This window comes from Acanthochromis polyacanthus, chromosome 7, assembly GCF_021347895.1.
Source record: "Acanthochromis polyacanthus isolate Apoly-LR-REF ecotype Palm Island chromosome 7, KAUST_Apoly_ChrSc, whole genome shotgun sequence".
Taxonomy (NCBI): domain Eukaryota; kingdom Metazoa; phylum Chordata; class Actinopteri; family Pomacentridae; genus Acanthochromis; species Acanthochromis polyacanthus.
Window position 1 is genome coordinate 4,988,655 of NC_067119.1, and position 19,061 is coordinate 5,007,715.

At 38.7% G+C, this 19,061-nt stretch overlaps 1 protein-coding gene across 1 annotated transcript in view; it reads left to right on the forward strand.

Moving 5' to 3' along the window:
• Positions 1–19,061, forward strand: part of cfap299 (cilia and flagella associated protein 299) — a 122,800-nt gene that overhangs the window by 13,461 nt on the left and 90,278 nt on the right. Inside the window, exon 3 of the mRNA XM_022208259.2 lies at positions 9,817–9,907. Coding sequence (XP_022063951.2) covers positions 9,817–9,907 — 91 coding nt within the window. The remainder of the gene's footprint in view (positions 1–9,816; positions 9,908–19,061) is intronic.

A 19,061-nucleotide genomic window follows, 5' to 3' on the forward strand; every position in this document is an offset into this window, starting at 1 on the left:
AACTCCTATTTATTTTAACGCCCTGATCCAGTTTTTGTTTATCCATGGTCTGACTTCCTTATTTTCTAGTTTTTGCCTATACTGAATCTAAACGGATACGTAGATCCTTGTTTCACAGACCGGAGGTTCTTTTCTTGTAAATGATCTTTTGACTCGCAGACACCATTTCGACCACGAAACAGACGAGTTTTATTTTGGCTTGCCGTTACTCATGGAGTTGCCATTTATTAGCCACAGCTGATTTGAGCTGCGGGTATTTGTCATTTCAACCGCTGACGGTCACGGCTAGCCACAGCTAAAATTAAAAACTGATCTTGGCTAACGAGAAATGAAATGTTAGTAAAATGTTTGCACTGTAGTCAAGTAGATGCAGAAGATACAGAAACAGTTTGTGCTAGGAAACAGTGATATTTGTTCATATTTTATAAAAATTATGACAGCTATAATATTTCCAAGTAAAAAGGATCTTCAGGAGGTCCACTATTCCACTTCTTTTATTTTGTGCAGACAACGCTAAAAGAGGCTCAAACAACACTCAGAAATACTCTTACCATATATATATATGAAATGGTGATTCTGACCATGATGCCGTCTTTAGATCCAAATGGTCCTGCTGTAATTTCCTCCTCTTTACATCCAAGGGACTCTCATTTATAATGACCCTCCGCAGCAATGACTTTGAGTTTTTTTTTGTTGTTTTTTTCCTCTCACATCCTGCACCCTCAGACTGGGTCCCTCTGATGTTTGATCATACTCTATCTGATAGAAACCTTCTGTTTTTACCCACACCCAGCGCGCTATAGCTCGGTGCCCCTGATGATGGGGAGGAAGTGGTTTCCACATCATATAGCTCTTCCCATCAGGCTTCCAGGCTTTAAAGCACCACTGTCATCTTCATCTTTGTACTTCTGCTTCGTGCTGCAGGCGGAGGATCATTACGACTGATTGAGCGTCGCGTAAAGCGTTTCCTGAGGCGAGATCTGTAGGACGAGGTCTCCAGTCTGTGGTTTAATTGTTTTATTTTGTTTTGTCCAAAGTTGCGGAGAAGCTTCCAACTCCCGAGTAGCTGCACTGGGATATAAGCAGAATAAGAAATAGGCCTTTAAGAATGCTGTTGCTAAGGAAATTCTTGGCTAATTAGCAGTTGAAATGGGCTGAAAAATACTTTTAAATGATTTCATATGTGTTGCTTTGGATTACAATGTAAGCTAATGAACTGATGAGGAAGAAACCACACTGCTGACATGTGCGAAACAGTCGTTCAGGGATTAGAGCTGCTTCTCACATTGGAGTAGTTTCTCTTTTTACATTACAACTGCCCTTTCTCTCCCTGGACCACGATATCTGTCAACAGCGTACATCTAATTTTAGCTTAATAGAATCTCTGTATGAAAAAGATGACAAAACTCGCACCAACACACAACGTGCAGCCTCCACAACCCCCGAAAGCCAAGGTGACCACAGTACACAAAGAAAACTCAGGTAGAATATCATGTGCAGCACATGTGTAACTGATACATTCGGCTCATTGTAATCAGAGGTGACAGAGGATTTTATAAAAAGCCCAAAATAAAGTAAATTGTCATGCTGTGTGGAATTTCCCTTGACGTCCGCCGGCCCAAAATAATATTTTCCATAAGATTCATTTTCCCAAGCAGTCCGAGGAAAAATATTCTGGTCCAGTATGTGTTGTTTCTTAAGGAATCATTGTATTATTGAAAGTTCCCATCTGCTGCACTGTCGAGAGCTGCAGACTCATGAAAGCTTCAATCTGGTGATCCCTCCCACGAATAAAACAAGAAATCATCTCGAAGTGCAACATCTGTTACCGTCACGAAATTAAAATCTCTCGGAAAAACACCAGTTGCCGGTTATTTATCTGCAAAACGAACGCTACAAATTCTTCAGAGAACTTTTTAATGACATTCCATTAATTAAGCTGGGAGCTATTTGCAAGTTTTCACACACGTGAAAGAGGACACAACTCGGCGCAGATCAAATTTGTTTGCAAAGTGAGATGAAATTGCAGTGAAGCTGGAGCTCGGGGCCATATGCTACTGTGTATTGAATTTCTTTACCGTTCCTCGTCCTCTCAGCTGTCCAAACAGATAACGAAAGTTTTGCAAACAGATGAGTAATTGCTCATGTTCTAGCTCTGTGGCGCTGTCATGTGAATATACTGAATATAAGTACACGAACAACAGCCACTTATGAGCGGGTGAAAAGCAAACAAGACGTAACACGAACGGCAAGTTTTACACATCACGTCTTTGTCAAAATTTCGCATAGTGAAAGCAAACTGTGGTATTTTAATATTGCATTCCTTCACCACAAAAACATCTCGACTGCTGACAAAAAACATGAGGTGGTATCATATGAAAAGCTCAGGTAACAACCACAGATATGTAGAAGAAACAGATGTAGCTTCCAGGTCTGATATGCCAAAGTGCCTTAGAAATGCATTCTTTCTAATGACCAGCAGGGGGCGACTCCTCTGCTTACATGAAGAAGTCTGATTGCATAGAAGTCTATGGGAAAGTGACCCTACTTCTTCCTTGATTTGCTAGATCATTGAGCATTTTTCAGCTGATTTATGGTCTCAAATGCTAATTTCAAGCCTCCTTCAGTACAAAGTGATGTTGACTTTGTAAATTATTGGCTCATATATTGTAAAGTACACAATAATCCTTTGGATTGGGAAGTCACTACCATATAGAAATGCACAATGTCCTTGGTTTCTTGCTCTTCAAAAACCCAAGATTGTGACGACCAAAATGTTAGTAAGAACGGTAGTCCATTGACCAAGGGTTGGCGTCTCTGTGGCTACCTATTTCAAATGATATCCGCCCATTACATAACCAACATTTGACCGGTAGGGATTTCCTCCATAATCTAACAGGTTCTCAACCATGTTATCACCCCATTTAATCATCACATATGCAGAGGGGGAAAAGTGTGGAGTCCAAGATTTTTGAGTTTTCGTCTCAATTTTGACCATTCTTACTGTAACACTTTTTGATTTAAGTCTTGTTTTGATTGTTGCTTTCACTCTGTTTTTCTTTCAGTTTATTTGCACATTTAGTCAGGGTTTGGTTAGGTTTAGGCACCAAAAGTTGACAAATATGTCGTCACACGGCACTATAAGATGGCTTTGTTTACGTTCTCTGGTTGTAGTCACCTTGGATTGTGCTACGTTCACCAACTTTCTGCCCTTCATTAAGGCTCCCAAGCGTAAGTCTGACTCTTCTTACGGCAGTGCTTTGAAGAAAAGGAAATCCATCTCCATGCAAGTGAAATTAGATACAATAAAACGCTGGAAACATGACTTTTCCGAAGAACTGACTAATATCCTGATGCATGTAGTGGTTTTGTTTACATTTTCACCGGAGTTCCGACTTACGGTGAGAATCGCCTTTTGTCGATCTGTAAGAACAGAATTGCGAAATAAGTCGAAGACCCCCTGTATTACAAAACCTAATATATGTACATTTCTAGGATGACGAGATTTTACGTGCACTTTTTCTCTCAACATTATTGAGGTTATTTTCTACTTATCAGTGATTTTAAAAGGTGAAAATGGACGACAAAGCAGCATCCTAAAGAACTGGATGAGAAACTTATTTTGCGTATCGATTCCTGAAGGCAAACTTTGCATCTGCCACTTTATATTTTATGACCATCTTTCCATTTTCAAAAACAATTTTTCACCTGTTGTGTAGTTTTTAAATTTTTATTTTTAGTGTTGAAGAATCAAAAAGCTACATCTTGCAATGGTACTTTTCAGGAAATTTGCTGTAAATTCAAAAGCTTAGTTATTTAGGATGTAGCAATAATGGAGTGAGAATCAAGATATGGCCACTAATCAAGAATTACACGAAGGGGATTTCTTTATGTAAGTGGATCACTGCACAAACCAGGTCTCCTGCAACTATACGGAAGGATGACACTTGTGGGTTTCTTTTCTTTGCACTATTTTGTATCACTTTCATTCAAATCAAATGCTTAATGGGAAAGACATGACACTGCGACCTAGTGACAACTTCATTTAGCAAAAATAAAAGGACATTTGATGGAAAAAATGTTTATACCACTTCATGCATCAAAATGAAGGAACTGTTTAGAACATCTTTTAACTGTTTTAATCCACTTCTTAGTAAGTCATCATACATATGAAGAGTTCATTTTCAGAAACAGATAACTGTTTTGATAAATTTTCAGAAAACTTTTGTTTACTTGAGATAATATCAAACTGAAATTGAGTGGATTTGACTCAGTAGAAAAATACATGACAAAACAGAAAAAAAAAATTATCTCAAGTAAACGATAAAAATGAGTTTTCTGAAAACGGAGTTACCCGTTTTTTCAAATGAACTCTTCATATATAAAATGTCCACGAGTCAGAGAATAAAAAGTTTTCTGAGCACATTGTGACAGGTAATGACTCTGTAAAGTCTCAGTTTCTAGTGCAGCAGAGGCTCAAGAAACAATTTACTCTTTACTACATTATTTTGTTCATTAGAAACCAAGAACTGTCAGATATTTATTTCTATGCATCTAAATATACACAAAACAATAATCTCCTCAAAAAGGTATTAGGAATATGTAAACAGAAAGCCCAGAACATGCCCTATGGTTTGATATTGGTGAGAGTAAATGGTTAAAAACATGAGTTTTGGAGGTTTGTGGTGCAGGAAGAAGGCCTCTGGGTTTTGGTATGTGCTGTAGTGGAGTGTTTATACATGTGTAAACACACTCAAAAGATAGTCGATATGCAGTAACAGCTGTTCACCCCCAACAGAGGTGCACAAAGCATTACGTAAGTCTGTAACTCAGTGACATCCAAGAGGTACATCGAGTCATTTCTGCTTCAGTTTCTGGTCTTTTTTTTTTTTATGTCGTCGTTTTATAATCTGTGACTGGAACCACGGCTGAGGTGAAGGCAGGTGTTTCTGAATGCAACATCTGGAGGGTGTGGTTGTTATGAGATCCTTTTAGTGGCTAGTGTTACAAGGTACTGGCTCTGGGAATGTTTTTCTTACTGCTCCTGCTTTATGCTATGGGGATGCTAGCTGTGTTAACACTTCAGAAATATTTGTCTTACAATTACGTAAGGATTCTTCGCTGCACACCGTTTTATTCTCTCACAATTAATTAGATTTTATACACAAAGAAACAGACGGTTTGAGTTTCATCCAAAATGAAACCATGTGAATTCCCAAACTGGCTCCTCCTGATGGGGAAGTTTCATTTATTTTAAGAGACGATCATGGTTGCATTTAGGAGGAAACCAACATCGTTAATTAGAGACTCGACACAAATTGCAGTTTTTGAAGGCGCACAATTTATATGCCTAATCAAGGGGTGGAACGGCACACAAACTTCACTTTTCAGCTTGACCTTAGGTTTTGGAGTCAGTTTGGTGAATCTTTGGTTTAACGGCAGACAACAAATTTGTTTTTGTAATTTATTCTCAAAAAATAAATGTTTCTTCCAGTTAAGGTATAATAAAATAATCTGAGCTGTGTAGTAGAAACGATGTAAAACAAATCACGACTTTTACTGCTGCATATACACTGTCAACTTTAAATTTCAGCTTGAGAAATTGCACCAAGTCTATCTTTTTGTTCACACTGCAGACGGACAGACAAAAGCGACAATCAACCGATTGTCTGCAGCATCATCTAAGTTTCTACACTATCTCAATTAAATACAAGCAAGCGTACATTATGGTAGCTCACTTTTGCCGTTGTCCTGATGAGATATAAACCACTTTTAGCTGTTTACTGTGCATCTGATAGGACTTTAAGCCTTCGCCTGGACTTCCTGGATCACATTTTATTGTCTCACCGGCACCTTAACCTTCATCACCACCACTGCACCTCCATAGCTTCTTATCATTCTGTATCCCTGTTTTTTGCAACAGTCATCCTACTTTAGCCTTTTCAACTTTTCCATTTACTCGATAGAAAAAAGGCATTCTTGCATCAAAGTGAGATAGTTTAAGGAAGCTTTGCACAAATAACCTCTGGTGTTGTCTTTCTAGTGAGGAAAGTCTTAATCTTGGGTTAGGAAAGCTATCTGAGGGTCCAAAAAGCAGATCTTCTAATGCTGACGAAGCTCCTGAAGTCAGATTTATCATGTTTTGTTGAGTTCCTCCCGTTTTACTGCCACAACAGCTCGTCTGCTTTGTAACAGTAATTTCATATCTGCAGGACAGATGCTCTCAGACAGATGTACTTTCTCAACGAGCCAGATGACGACTGCTCGCCTCCTCCCCCCCCCCCCCCTGCTTTTCTAGTAATTCCACGGCCCACCTGCACGACCACAATCCAAAAACAAAACACTTAAAACACAGGCCTGAATCCCAGTTAGCTTAATACCCGGTCATTAGCCGCTAATAACCATCATTTAATAGTGAAATTCTTGTTATCCCTCCTAAATGAGGCTTGATAAGATATTTGTTAATTGACGGGAAACTCAAACTTGCAGCGGTGCACATGTTTCGCTGAAGTATTATTCACTCTCCGTGACTGTGTGTGTGTTGCTTCAGCTACTGGATGGGGTAACCCCAGTCACTTGCCTCCTCAACACCTGTGTTTACTTTGGGGCCTCGGCCCCCATGACCCAGCAGCAATCCTTCACTCACTCAGAAGATGAAGTGAGCTCCTAGCCTCCAAATATGTGCTGTCCCTGCACTTTTACCACCGTGTGATTCCTCTAAGACTTTCATTATGGGGCACGGGCCAAACGACTAGTATAAATTACCAACCCTTTCCAAATTCTAGTGAATTTAAACATTCAGATCCTGTTCTCTTTTCAGTGTGACGCCAAGCGAGGCTAAGAGCAGAAATTGGCTGTTTGTCCGTGCTTGTTGTGGCCGTTGAGGCTTTTTAAAGTGCTTCTGGGATGGAAAGTGGATTTGAGCAGCCATTAATGTGAAATATAACTGAACCTGTCTGTTCTTTGGACAGTGAAGCAGACAGAACTGGAGTCGACATGAAAGAAGCTGATTTACAACGAGGGGGTTGCTGGTGCAAACTCGCAGGTGTTTGCAGGGAAGTTTGGGATTATTGCTTCCTCTCGCAACGTCTGCAAAGATCTGGGTTTTGAACCTCGCTCCAGCTTTTGCAACAGAGCAAATGTGTCGGCAGCAGTAAATAAAGTTGGGCAAAAAAAAAGCTGATTTATAATCTATCATCATTTCTTTTATACGCTTTTATTTCCTGATTCAAATCATGACTTGTCAGGGTTTTTGTACTGAATTCTGTCTGGTTTAGTTTGATTAAAAATGTCAGTTTTTGTACATGATTATTTTCCTGAATATAAGATGGCAAACTATTAATCTGGTATTTATACTGAGATATAGCTATTGTTTTATTAGATTTGCATGTATTCATGTTCATTAACGCCCATCTCAAGTATATAAGCCAGTTGGTACCACAATCCCCAGACAACTAGTGGTTATGTCATTAATTTATCAGTCTATAATCATTTCAATTAATCCATTAGTTGTTGTGTTTATATAATGTCAGAAAATTGTTAAAAATATTGATCAGTGCTTCTCAAAACCTGGCATGGCGACCTCAAATGACTTGTTTTGTCCACAATTTAAAGATGTTTGGTTTACTGTCAGAGGAGTTCAACTATGGAGTCACAGGAGTGCCACATCAAAATATAAATAAATAAATGTGGAAATAAAAAGAGAAATGAATAAATAAATGTGGAAATATAAAGAGAAATAAATAAAAGTTAAAACAGAAAAGGTAAAGGCAAAGACATTTATTATTTTTATATTTCCATATTTATTTATTTATTTCTCTTTATATTTCCTCATTTATATTTTGATGTGGCACTCCTGTGACTCCATATTTATCCCCCCACCCAAAATTATTGCAATTCTAGATGCAGGAATGAGAGATATTTCACTTTTTTTCTTGTTAAAACTGATTATTAGGGATGTCCAGTGATATTGGCCCACCAGTATCGGCAAAAAATATCTGTCAATATCATTCTAAGCTTTTATTTCTGTCGTGAAAACCAAAAAAAAATAATGCTTCAGAAAGCCTTGTTGCATGTGTCAATGTTTATTAATGCCCATCTCAAGCATATAAGCCAGCTGGTACCACACTACCCAGAGAACTAGTGGTTATTTCATTGTTAATTTTTCTGCCTGTAGTTCTCTGTGAATCCATTGGTTGTTTTGTTTAAATAATGTCAGAAAATTGTGAAAAATGTTAATCAGTGTTTCTCAAAATGTTTTGTCCACAACTTAAAGATATTTGGTTTACTGTCACAGTTTAAACCCCCCCCCCAGAAAATATTATAAATCTAGAGGCAGGAATCGGAGACATTTAATTATTATTTTTTTTATAAAATAGCTAAAACTGATTATTAAGGAAGTCTGACAAAATCTGCCCACCAATTTTAGCATAAAAAAGTAATATTGGTCAATATCGTTATTGTTGTTTTTTTTTTTTTTTTTTTTTTTTGCTTATCATGAAAAACGATAAAATAATGCTTTGGAAAGCCTCGTTGCATTTGAAAATGCATCCAAAGGGGCATTAAACTAAAATTAGGCATGATGTGTTCATTCCATGACAGGAGAAATGTAACGTTACCTAAAATTAAATAGCCCAAATGTATCGGTATCGGTTGATATCGAAATCGGAAATTGACAGTTGGACAATATCGGCATATCAGTTACTGGCAAAAAAGCAGATATCGGACATCCCTATTGATTAGAAATGATCAAAATAGTTGCTGATTAATCTAGTAGCTGTCAGCTGATTAAATAATTGATTAAACATCGCAGATGTAGCCGGTAGGAACAGGGCTTCCATGATGTTGCTTTATTAGATTAAAAAGTGCACAAAGATGAAACTAAATGACTATAAAGTTGAATTTTGTTGAACGTACAATGAAGTTTTTGACATGATTCTGATTTAAATGCTTAGAAATAAGGAAAAACTGCACGTGAATGTTAATTTAAATCGATATCAACCCATGCAGATTATCAGTTCAAGGAGCTGCAGTCAGTAGAAGCACTGCAGCTCTGTTTCACTCCACCGTACTGTAGCTTTAATATAATTGATGGCCTTTCTTCATATTTTTTTCTTTTTCACAGTCTCTTTTCTTCTGCATTCTTAACCACAACTGAGAGGTCACCAATGACCTGTTTACTGCCTCTGCGATGTTAACTCGCCGTGGATCCGATGAATGTTTTACACAGTCCATCCTGGACGTTTGCCAGAGTTCTGTTGCCTGTGTGCCTCAGTGTTAACTGTTCAAATATTAGTGCCAATGTTTTTTCAGGTGCGGATACGTCGGTGTGCGCCAAAAAAAAAGTTTCCATAGCAACGGGCCGGCCTAAGTGTAAAAAGCTGCCCCAGTATCGAATAAAGTCCTTTAACTCTGAGTAACATCACTTTGCATACTGGGGTTAAAAAAAAAAAGGCAGCTATGACATTCTAATTGTACTTTTTAGATGTAAAACACAGATTTATTAACATTTGTATGATATTTGGAGTGTTTTGGTGGCTCGAGTTACCTTTAAAACTGCATTTTTTTTAATTTTTTTGGCATAGGGACAAGGGAATTAAATGTTGTTGTTTTTTTCTGCAGATTATGAAAAACAGCACATTTTTAGTTCAATCTATATATATGTCAGTGATGTTTAGCCCTTTGCTCAGTCGCCTGTAGCTACAGTATGTTAAAGGGTGAAAAGCTTCCATAAAGAACCTTTAAGGCTTCATGTGACTTTTTTTCCCCTCGGGTTAAGAGAAACATTTCAAACCGTTTGAGTGTTGTCTTTTCCAGGACACTGGCAAGTGCAGGAAAAGAACTCAAAGATAACTTCCTGAAAGCCCTGGCAGAGCGAGAGGAGGCCAACCGCAGTGGGAAAATGACTGTGAGTACATTATTACAGCACTCCAATTGCTACGTAATGGGATTCCCCTCAAATATTTCTGCAATTCCATTAGGATGGGAACAAAATCCATACTGTGTCAAGTTGAGTGGAAATGCCCCCCAACCCCAGCCCCGGTCCCTCCCCAAACACCATGAGAGCCAGCTGCCCAGCCCTCTCCCATCCATAAAACCCCGTTTACTAAGACCACCTCGGCCTAGGTGAGCCTTTTTTAAAGATCTTTTTTTTTAAACGGGCCTCACCTGAGGAGCTTGAAGGGGTTTTGCCAAACCTGAGGAACACGTATGACTCATACTTCCTCTGTATAGTTTATTTAACCTTTGCACGACAACACACTCAATTTTCACAACATTGTTATTGCCGTTTAAGTCGGTGAACGCATGAACCGTGCACCTACTTTGGATGTTATCAGCCCATTAAATGGCCGTTATCATCGCTGATCATTCCAATACATGTGAGCAAGTAGGCGCGTTATCGGCACCGTTATCACCTCATTTTGCACTTGCGAAGAGGTAAACAAGCTCACGTTTGAAGGCTGGATGAGGCTTGAGTTTGAGTGTTTGTTTTTTTTCTGCTTTATGCCATGTCCACATGTATCCGGATATTTTTAAAACCGAATATCCGCCCCCCTCCGTTTACGAAAAAAATCTGCGGCCACACGTCTGTTTTCTACAAAAATCTCCGTCTACACGTATCCGGAGCGGCGACGGCGTCTCTCGCGTCGAACATGCCGAGGACGTGGAATGGTTGTCAGGCGCAAAATAGCAGAAGTCACAGCAGTCCTCCTTCTCCGATGCTCTTCGAGGTGAAGCAGTAAATGAGCTTGTAAGATCAACCAAGCAAAAAGCGCCCGTAGTATTGTTGAAACCAGTACACTTTTGAGCGTGTCCATTCTGCTCCGATTGTCCACAAAGGTCGCATGTCTGACGTCTCAGCAGTTTTGTCGCAGGCAGTGATGTCTGCGCTCCTAAAACTCTGGTTATGTCTGTCCACATGCAAACGCATACCCGGGGTTTTTCCCAAATCTCCACTTTGGCCAGAGTTTTCAAAACCTCCGTTTTCAGAACCAAAAACCTCCGGTTACGTGTGGATGACAGGCCGAATCGGAGAAAAATATATGCATTTTCAGAATTATCCCTATACGTGTGGACAGGGTCTCAGTCTTGTTTTTCACTTGTTTACTTGCAATTTCAATTGGTGTTTGGTTAAGCTTTCCCACCAAGAGTACTTAATACTAGCTAATTAACGATGCGTTTCTCAGTGTGAGATTTTCATGTACTTATTTACGTGACGGCAGCATGTTTTCCATTTCTAAAGCGCACAAAGACCCCAATATAAGATCCTTACTAGCCCGTAAGTACATTAAAAAACACGTTTCGACTCAACAAAACATCAATCTTTTTGATTTATGACAACTTCTTATGAGATTATGTTCAACAAACAAACTGCACTGGCTTAAGGGAATTGGCTTTTCCACTACGATTAAAAATATTTTTGATTGCCTGTCTGAAATTGTGAAGAACGTTTAATTCCGTTAAGTCACCTCAACTTTAATCCATTTTAAATCCGCTAGCACAGGAAATTTAGTTTAATTTCCACACAATATTTAGTTGACATCAACATTATTATATCAACCCAATGTATCAGAATAATGGTTTATCTAAATGAAAAATATTTATCTTGTAACTATGCATTTAGTTAAGTGGTGAAATAGGTATCCTGAATTACTTTTAAGAGTGTTTGGAAAATCATTAGCGTCGATAACGGCCATTTAAAGGGCTGATAACGTCCAGAGCCAACAGATCAGCCTTTCCACATGCTGAATATGTTATAAATGGAGCCACTTTAAGACCACATCGTAGCCTTTATACTTGTAGACTGCAGAAGTTGTTGTAGCGGCACTATCAGTTGAGTGTGACAGTGGGATACTTGGCAAATTAGCAGATTTAATAACACTTTATAGGATATTTTAAAAACAGATTTTTCTAAGTCCTTTAGAGACTGGAAAAGACCGAAAAAGAGGATATTTGCCATTAAACATAGGAAGAACCATCAGGCTCAACGGACCACAAAATGAAGAAATGGAATTAAACACGGTGAAATATTTGCAAAATAAATCGATACACCAAAGGTCACAAATGAAAAGGAAAAAAATGACTAAAATGTCATAATCACATTAAAGAAAAAAGTAGATTAGATCAGAAGGAGGATATAAGGCTGCAAACTGGATCATATGAGGCCAACATTTGTTATGAGAGCAATAAAATGTCAAAACTAGTGGTGGAATATGATTTAAAAACAATCTGATTAATTAGAGGCTTTGTAATGAATTATTTGCAATGACACAATAAGCAAGTTAAGTTTTCAATTCGACTGACTCAATAGACGTGTACGTGAAGTTAAACAGCAAAAATGCTAATTTTTTTATTTCTATTCATCTGCATTTTTCATGTCTACTACATTCACAGATTACTGCAAAGTGCAATTATAGTGCTTATATTCAACATCTTGGGACTTTTTGTTAGCTCAAGCACTTTCAATGTCTTAAAGTGGCCTATTATGGGATGGCTGGCTACACCGTTTGCTGGTACCAGGACTGTCGTTAGCTCTGGTGCTAACAGCAACATGTTTAGCATTGAGACGAGAAGAGAAAACTGTTGCGCAGTTATTTGCACACAACCTCGCTTTTATCCAAGCCGCCATCTGGAATTTTTATGAAAGAAAACATTCCGCCCAACAAGCTCGATTCGGTCTCGTCTTCCCGGTTCACCAGACTTTCTTGACATCACTCAGTGCGTCCTGTTCCTCGTCTTCACAGCTGTCAAACAGACTTTAGGTTCATTACCTCCACCTACTGGGCTGGAGTGTTCATCAATGTTACTGAGAAAATTAATGCGTAGAAGTTCCATCCTTGTTAAAATCAGTTCTAAAGATGAACAGGTAGCCGGCAGAGAGAAGCCAGGATCGGAGTGATGCGATGTCGTTTGTGAGAACCAGGAAGGACCAGAACTGCGTCCACGCTCTCTCTCTCTCTCTCTCCTTAAACCGGTGGAACTCCGGCCTCGTCACAGACTCTGTTTGTGATTTCCGTGGACAGAATCTCCAGGTGCAGCTGATGAGCGGAGAGCGTCTGTTTGGCTTCAGCAGACGGTGACCTCCGGCTCACACTGCGGCAGCTTGCTGTTGGAATGAAAGCCCACACTTCCACGTTCAGAAAATACCTCTCTTCTGAAGCTGCAGGCCAAGTTCGATAATTAAATTATCACGAGGATTGGTTTAACAGTGAGAGTAAGATGAAATGTGAGAAGAACAGGCTCATTATTGGTGGTGGAAATGTTGTATTATCTGCCATTTCTGTGCTTTAACCCTCAACCATCGCAGTTAATGAAGCAGACTTAGCTTTGCAACTGTCCTTGAGCAAATCAGTTATGTGACATCTAATTCCAGCAAAGAAATGAGCAAAAATCTAAGCTTAAAATTGTGATATTTCATCTGTTCCTGCTGTGCAAGTTCAGCGAAGTCGAGAGAGGATGAGGAGGCAGACATAGACACTAAGGTTTACTGATATCAGAAGTGACACAGACAGAGCAGCAGTTCAAGCCTGCATCAGGATTCTTTGACCTTTGGGTTTGTATTGTAGTTGGAAGAAGGTCAGATTTAGATTACAGACCAGTCTTATCTTATGTTTCCATATGTCCATCCTTCACGTCAACTGAGAAGTACCAATTCAACTCTTTCTTCTTTCATCAAAGCCATATTTATTCAGTGGAAGCAAAAAAAATATAGTTAAGATTTCCTATGTGTCCAGAAATTACGGACACCTTGTCCAGGAGAAGAGGTGCAGCTGAGGAGAAAGTTCAGCCATGAAGTCCCACAACACAACAAACCAAAAACAATAACTAATCACATCGTAAAATGTGGAGAAATTTTCAGTGTTACAGCGTTAAAGAATCAAATAATAAAATGAATGAGCGTCACTGAAGTATAAACGTAGAGAAGAAGTACTTAATATAGTAATACAGGAAGGTAGTGGTTGCACATGTAGGAAATACCGACAATGCAAAGTTCTATATAACTGGATCAGTCTAATGATGGTTATCTATATACACTGACTGATAATAAAACATAGAGGTGTTTTTTCCTACCTGTAATCATATTTTCTTAATGATCAGAGAGGTATTTTTCTGTAAGTGGTTATGGAAAGCATCTATAAACAAGATGTGATGACACTTTCCTCCATTCTTGTGTTGAGTCATGGTGAAATTCTGTTTTTCTTATTTAAATCTACAAAAAACAAAACCCTAAAATAATTTCGGATGAAGTTTAATTTATTGGCTCCCACATAGCTGTACATCTCCTCTCTTACCGTTTCCTGTTTGCATCAAACCTTCTACTTTTCCACCTCTTTAGAAACCCCAGAGCACATTTACTCTTCCACATTGTTCTGTTTTTCAAACAATCTTTTTTTAGCTGTAGTCATTTTGAGATCGTCATCCAGACTAATCCATCAGTTTACCCCACAAACTGATGAGTATCTGCTCCTCTTGGTGGTACGAGCAAATGGTAATCTTAATTCATAGGAGTTTCTGCTCAAATGTTTGATACAGAAAGGGCCATAATTCATTTTTAGCGAGATGAACTGAGAGGAGCTCATAAATCTGGTGGGACCTTTGCAGTAGAACTGATGCTTCTTTATGCGAGTTGGTTTTGGATTCAGGTTTTTGTTTTTAAACCATCGGCAAAACCTGCATGCCTAATAAAACCTGGACGCACCGGGGAAAGGCTTCTACGTCCGACCGTGAAGCTGACTATTTTCACTGCAAACATGACTTTTAGCACGATCCCGCGTCTTTCCTTGTAGCTGATGACGAATGGAGCGTGCATTGTTCTGCAGGGAGCGTTGGTGTTGATGGACTTCAACTGATTCACTTCCAAGATGCCGGACCACAAAAAAAAGGAGTTTTTGTTTGACCTCCATTCACCTGCCCCTGTGGGCGTTGCAATTATGAGATCACATGAAGGGCACGGAGGGGAGTCAGGAGCAGTAACGGCGAAAAAGTTTTCCCACTGGATGTCCGCTGAGTAAACAAAGTCTTCATTTCAGCCCTTCATACCTTAAGCCACTTGAGAACCGCAGATTTTTTTCTTTAAACGAAACCTTCAGTGAGAAATTAACAAATATCTTTCATAACCGACGGTCAAAAGTTTTAGAACGCCCCAATTTTTTATTGAAATTCAAGTAGATGAAGTCCAATCAATAGCTTGATATGGTACAAGAGTAAGTGGTGAGATGCTAGAGGTTTAAAAAAAGTAAGATTTTTGAGTAATTTCTGTCTTGTAGTGTCACTCTGACATCTTTTAGTGTCATTTGTTCATCTTTTTAGTGTCATTTTTGGATCATTTAGTGTCATTTGTTCATTTTCTACTGTTATTTTTCCATCTTTTAGTTTCATTTTTTTGCATCTTTTAGTGTCATTTGGCAATCTTTTTGTTTAATTTCTGTCTTTCGGCGCCACTTTTTAACGTTTGTCCATCTTTTAGTGTCATTTTTGGATCATTTGGGATAATTTCTGGATCTTTTAGTGTCATTTGTGCATCTTTTTGTGTCGTTTTTGCATCTTTTTGCATAATTTCTGTCTTTTGGTGTCACTTTTGCATCTTTTGGTGGTGTTTGTCCCTCTTTTTGTGTCATCTTTGAACCTTTTACTGTCCATCTTTTAGTGTTGTTTGTAAACCTTTGTGTATTTTCTGTCTTGGTGTCACTTTTGCATGTTTTGTCATTTTTGGATCTTTTGAGATACTTTTTGGATCTTTCAATGTCATTTGAGCATCTTTTTGTAATTTCTGTCTTTTTGTGTAACTTTTGCATCTTTTAAAGTTTTTTGTCCATCTTTTAGTGTCATTTTTGGATCTTTTGGGGTAATTTACATTTTTTACAGTTATTTTTCTATCTTGGTGTCATTTTTGGATCTTTTAGTGTGATTTTTTTTTTTTGATGTTTTATTGTCATTTATGCATCTTTTAATGTGCGACATCAACTGTCAGACATGGAGGAGGAAGTATGATGGTCTGGGGCTGTTTTGCTGGATCCAGGGCCGGTTCCTGTGCAGAGTGAGAAGAACCCTGAACCAAAACATCTACCACAGCATTCTGCAGCTCCATGCAGAACCCTCTGGTGTGTTCCTAGATGGTCAGAGGTTCATCCTGCATAATGACCCAAAACATCAGTCCAAGCTCTGCCAGAACTACCTTAAGAAAGAAGATGGTGAGCTTGAAAACATGAAGTGGCAGCACGGTCTCTAGAGTTAAACCTTGTGAAGATAGTTTGGATGAACTGGACAGAAGAGTGAAAGCAAAGCAACCTACAAGAACCACACATTTATGGGAACTTCTGCAACAGAGATGGAAGAACTTTCTGAAGAATATTTGATTTCCATTGTGGAAAGAATGCAGAGAGTGTGTTGGTACTTTGATGGTGGTACTTTGAGTCAAACCTTTCGAAAAATTTCTTTTTTTAACTTAATTTCTTTATTTGTCCTATGGTTTCATTTCAGAGTACAATGAGACATTAACATGGATAATCTCCAATTCAAAAAGTGGAAAAATTGGTGTGTTCTAAAACTTTTGACCAATTCTTTCTGTATAAAGACAAGAGGGCCACATTTAAAACAAGCCAAACTTCACGTAGTACATCCCTGCCCTCGTTTCGCTGACTTGATATTTTCTCCACCTCGTCTTATTTTTCATCTAAGAGCTCGCTTTGCTGAAAAACTGGATCGGGAGGATGTTTATTTTCCTTTGAGCCCCGTTCTGTTTAAAATTGAACCCACATTTGTGCGCTTAATACTTCTCCTCTTTGAAACAGTTTACGTAACAGGTAATCTTAATACAGTTTGACGAGGCTTGACCTCATCGGCGTATTTACATTACGCAGATGTATTCCAGACAACATTTGCACATGTGCGGACGTACTCTGAAGCATGTGCTGCTCCTTTTGCTCCACGCGTCCTCTCCGTTCATTTTACGTGCAGTTTTTAATATTTTAATTGTAATTTCCTGGCATATGCAGACCCTGGTGGTGCTTTTAGGCTGTTAAATGTGTATTTTTGCACCAACATCTGCAGAATCTAGCAGGAATCAGTCGGCTTTCTTCCCTCTGCTCTCTTACACCTGAAATCCTCCTCATGAAAGTGTCAGATTGCCGTGTTTGTCTTCGATAAGGTTCGACAGTGAGACCACCCGGCGTCGTAAAGTATCTCTCACACCGTTTAACACGAGCTTTCTGAAGGCCTATTGAGTACATGACTTGAGCTCTTCGCTGCCACGCTCCTCAGACCCGAGGATCAGTCCCGCTAACGCATTCCAGCTCCTCGTCCTCGCCATGTTTTTCTCTTTTCTTTTACTGCTCTCTAATGCAAAGCAGCCCTCGTCCCACACTTTTTCCATCATTTTTTTATGTTTGCACATTATTGTTATTTTAGGCATTTCCTTCATAACACCGTGCACGCTTTGACCCCATGAATCCCAGAACCTGCCCGCAGATTTGAAAGGCATGTTACCTTAAAAGAGATCTAGAAACAGTAAAAACAAAGATGTACAACTTTCCGACCGTCCCTGAACGAGTCGGGCATGTGACACTAAGTTCCAATGTGAAGTTTAACCAAATCTAAGCTTAAAATCATTATTTTTGATCACAAATGTTTTATTCTACAAGCACTAGGGTTGATGCAGCATGGCTCAGAAACAGTGAACAGAGGAGCAGGTTGTTGGAGATACATTCAGCATGGAGAAACAGCTTTCTACTGATGATGAACAGAGGCTCAAAATTGGACTCAATATGGACCAAAATGACAAAAAAAATGGCCTCTTCAACAAAATTATCACAAATTTAAATTATTTTAGGACAGTTTTCAAGTTATTTTATGAAATTCTTGGGTCAGTTTGGACGTTTTTTTTGTTACTCTGAAGAAATTTCAAGTGACTTTTTGAGGAATTTTGGTCAACTTTAGACTGAAAGGACAAAGAATTATGTACTGGAGCACTAAAATAAATGCAGCACGGCTCAAACGGTGAACAGAGGAGCAGGTTGTTGGAGATACATTCAGCATGGAGAAACATCTTTCTACTGATGAGCAGAGAGATGCACAGGATTTGTCCAGGTTCTGAAAATATAAGCATAGCAAAAATGTGAAATATGTACAGTAGATTTAGCATTTTATACTGGTATGGTAACATCTGAGGGCAACTGGAAGGCCTTGTTAACTTTTATAAAAGGAAAAATCAGTGTTTTTCTTTTTTTTTTTTGGATAATTTGCGGCATTAGATTTGTGTCATACTGCATAAAATCCATTTTAAATTTCCTTTTACTTACTCGGTGAGATGCAGGACTCTATTGCAATAAAAAAAAATGCTCAAACTGTTTGCAACAACTAGTCTCGAGATTTGTTTTTGTCAGGAAATACAGGTTGGCTGATTGTTTGATTTGAAAGTTTCACCATAATTTGTCGTAAACTGAGCCAGCGTTTTCTGACGGTCAAGTTTCAGCTACTTAATTCATCATAAAGAGTTTAATCTCTGTTGTAAGGGCAGAAAATCATTCGTTTCAGGCTCACAATGGCCGAGGAACAGATAATACTTAAAGCTGACTTCTTGCCTCTCCTTCTAAACGGACGGCATGCTCATTGTCATCTCATTCATCAGAGGAGTCGCTGCTTTGTCCTCCTTTCGTGTCTCGCTCGGTCTTTCAAGTCAGGTTGAAATTAAACCTGTCAGTTAAAGCTCTCGTCACGTTGCTGTTGGAAGGGATAGATGGCAGACGTGGCTCTAGATCAGGAGTGTCGAACTCATTCTGGTTTAGGTTCCACATTCAGCCCAATTTGATCTCCAGTAACCAGTAAAATCACAGCAGAATGACCTATAAATAACAGTTCCAAATTTTTCCCTTTTAATGCAAAAATGTACACATTAAAGGAATTATCTTTTTAAAAAAAATCATGAACAACCTGCAATTAAAGAAAAATAAGTTCAATTTCAACAATATTATTCCTCAGTTTATCATTTCCACATTACAACTTAGAGATCAGAGTGTCTACAAAAGAACAAAACATTTAGTCACAGCTATCTGGAGCTGAATATT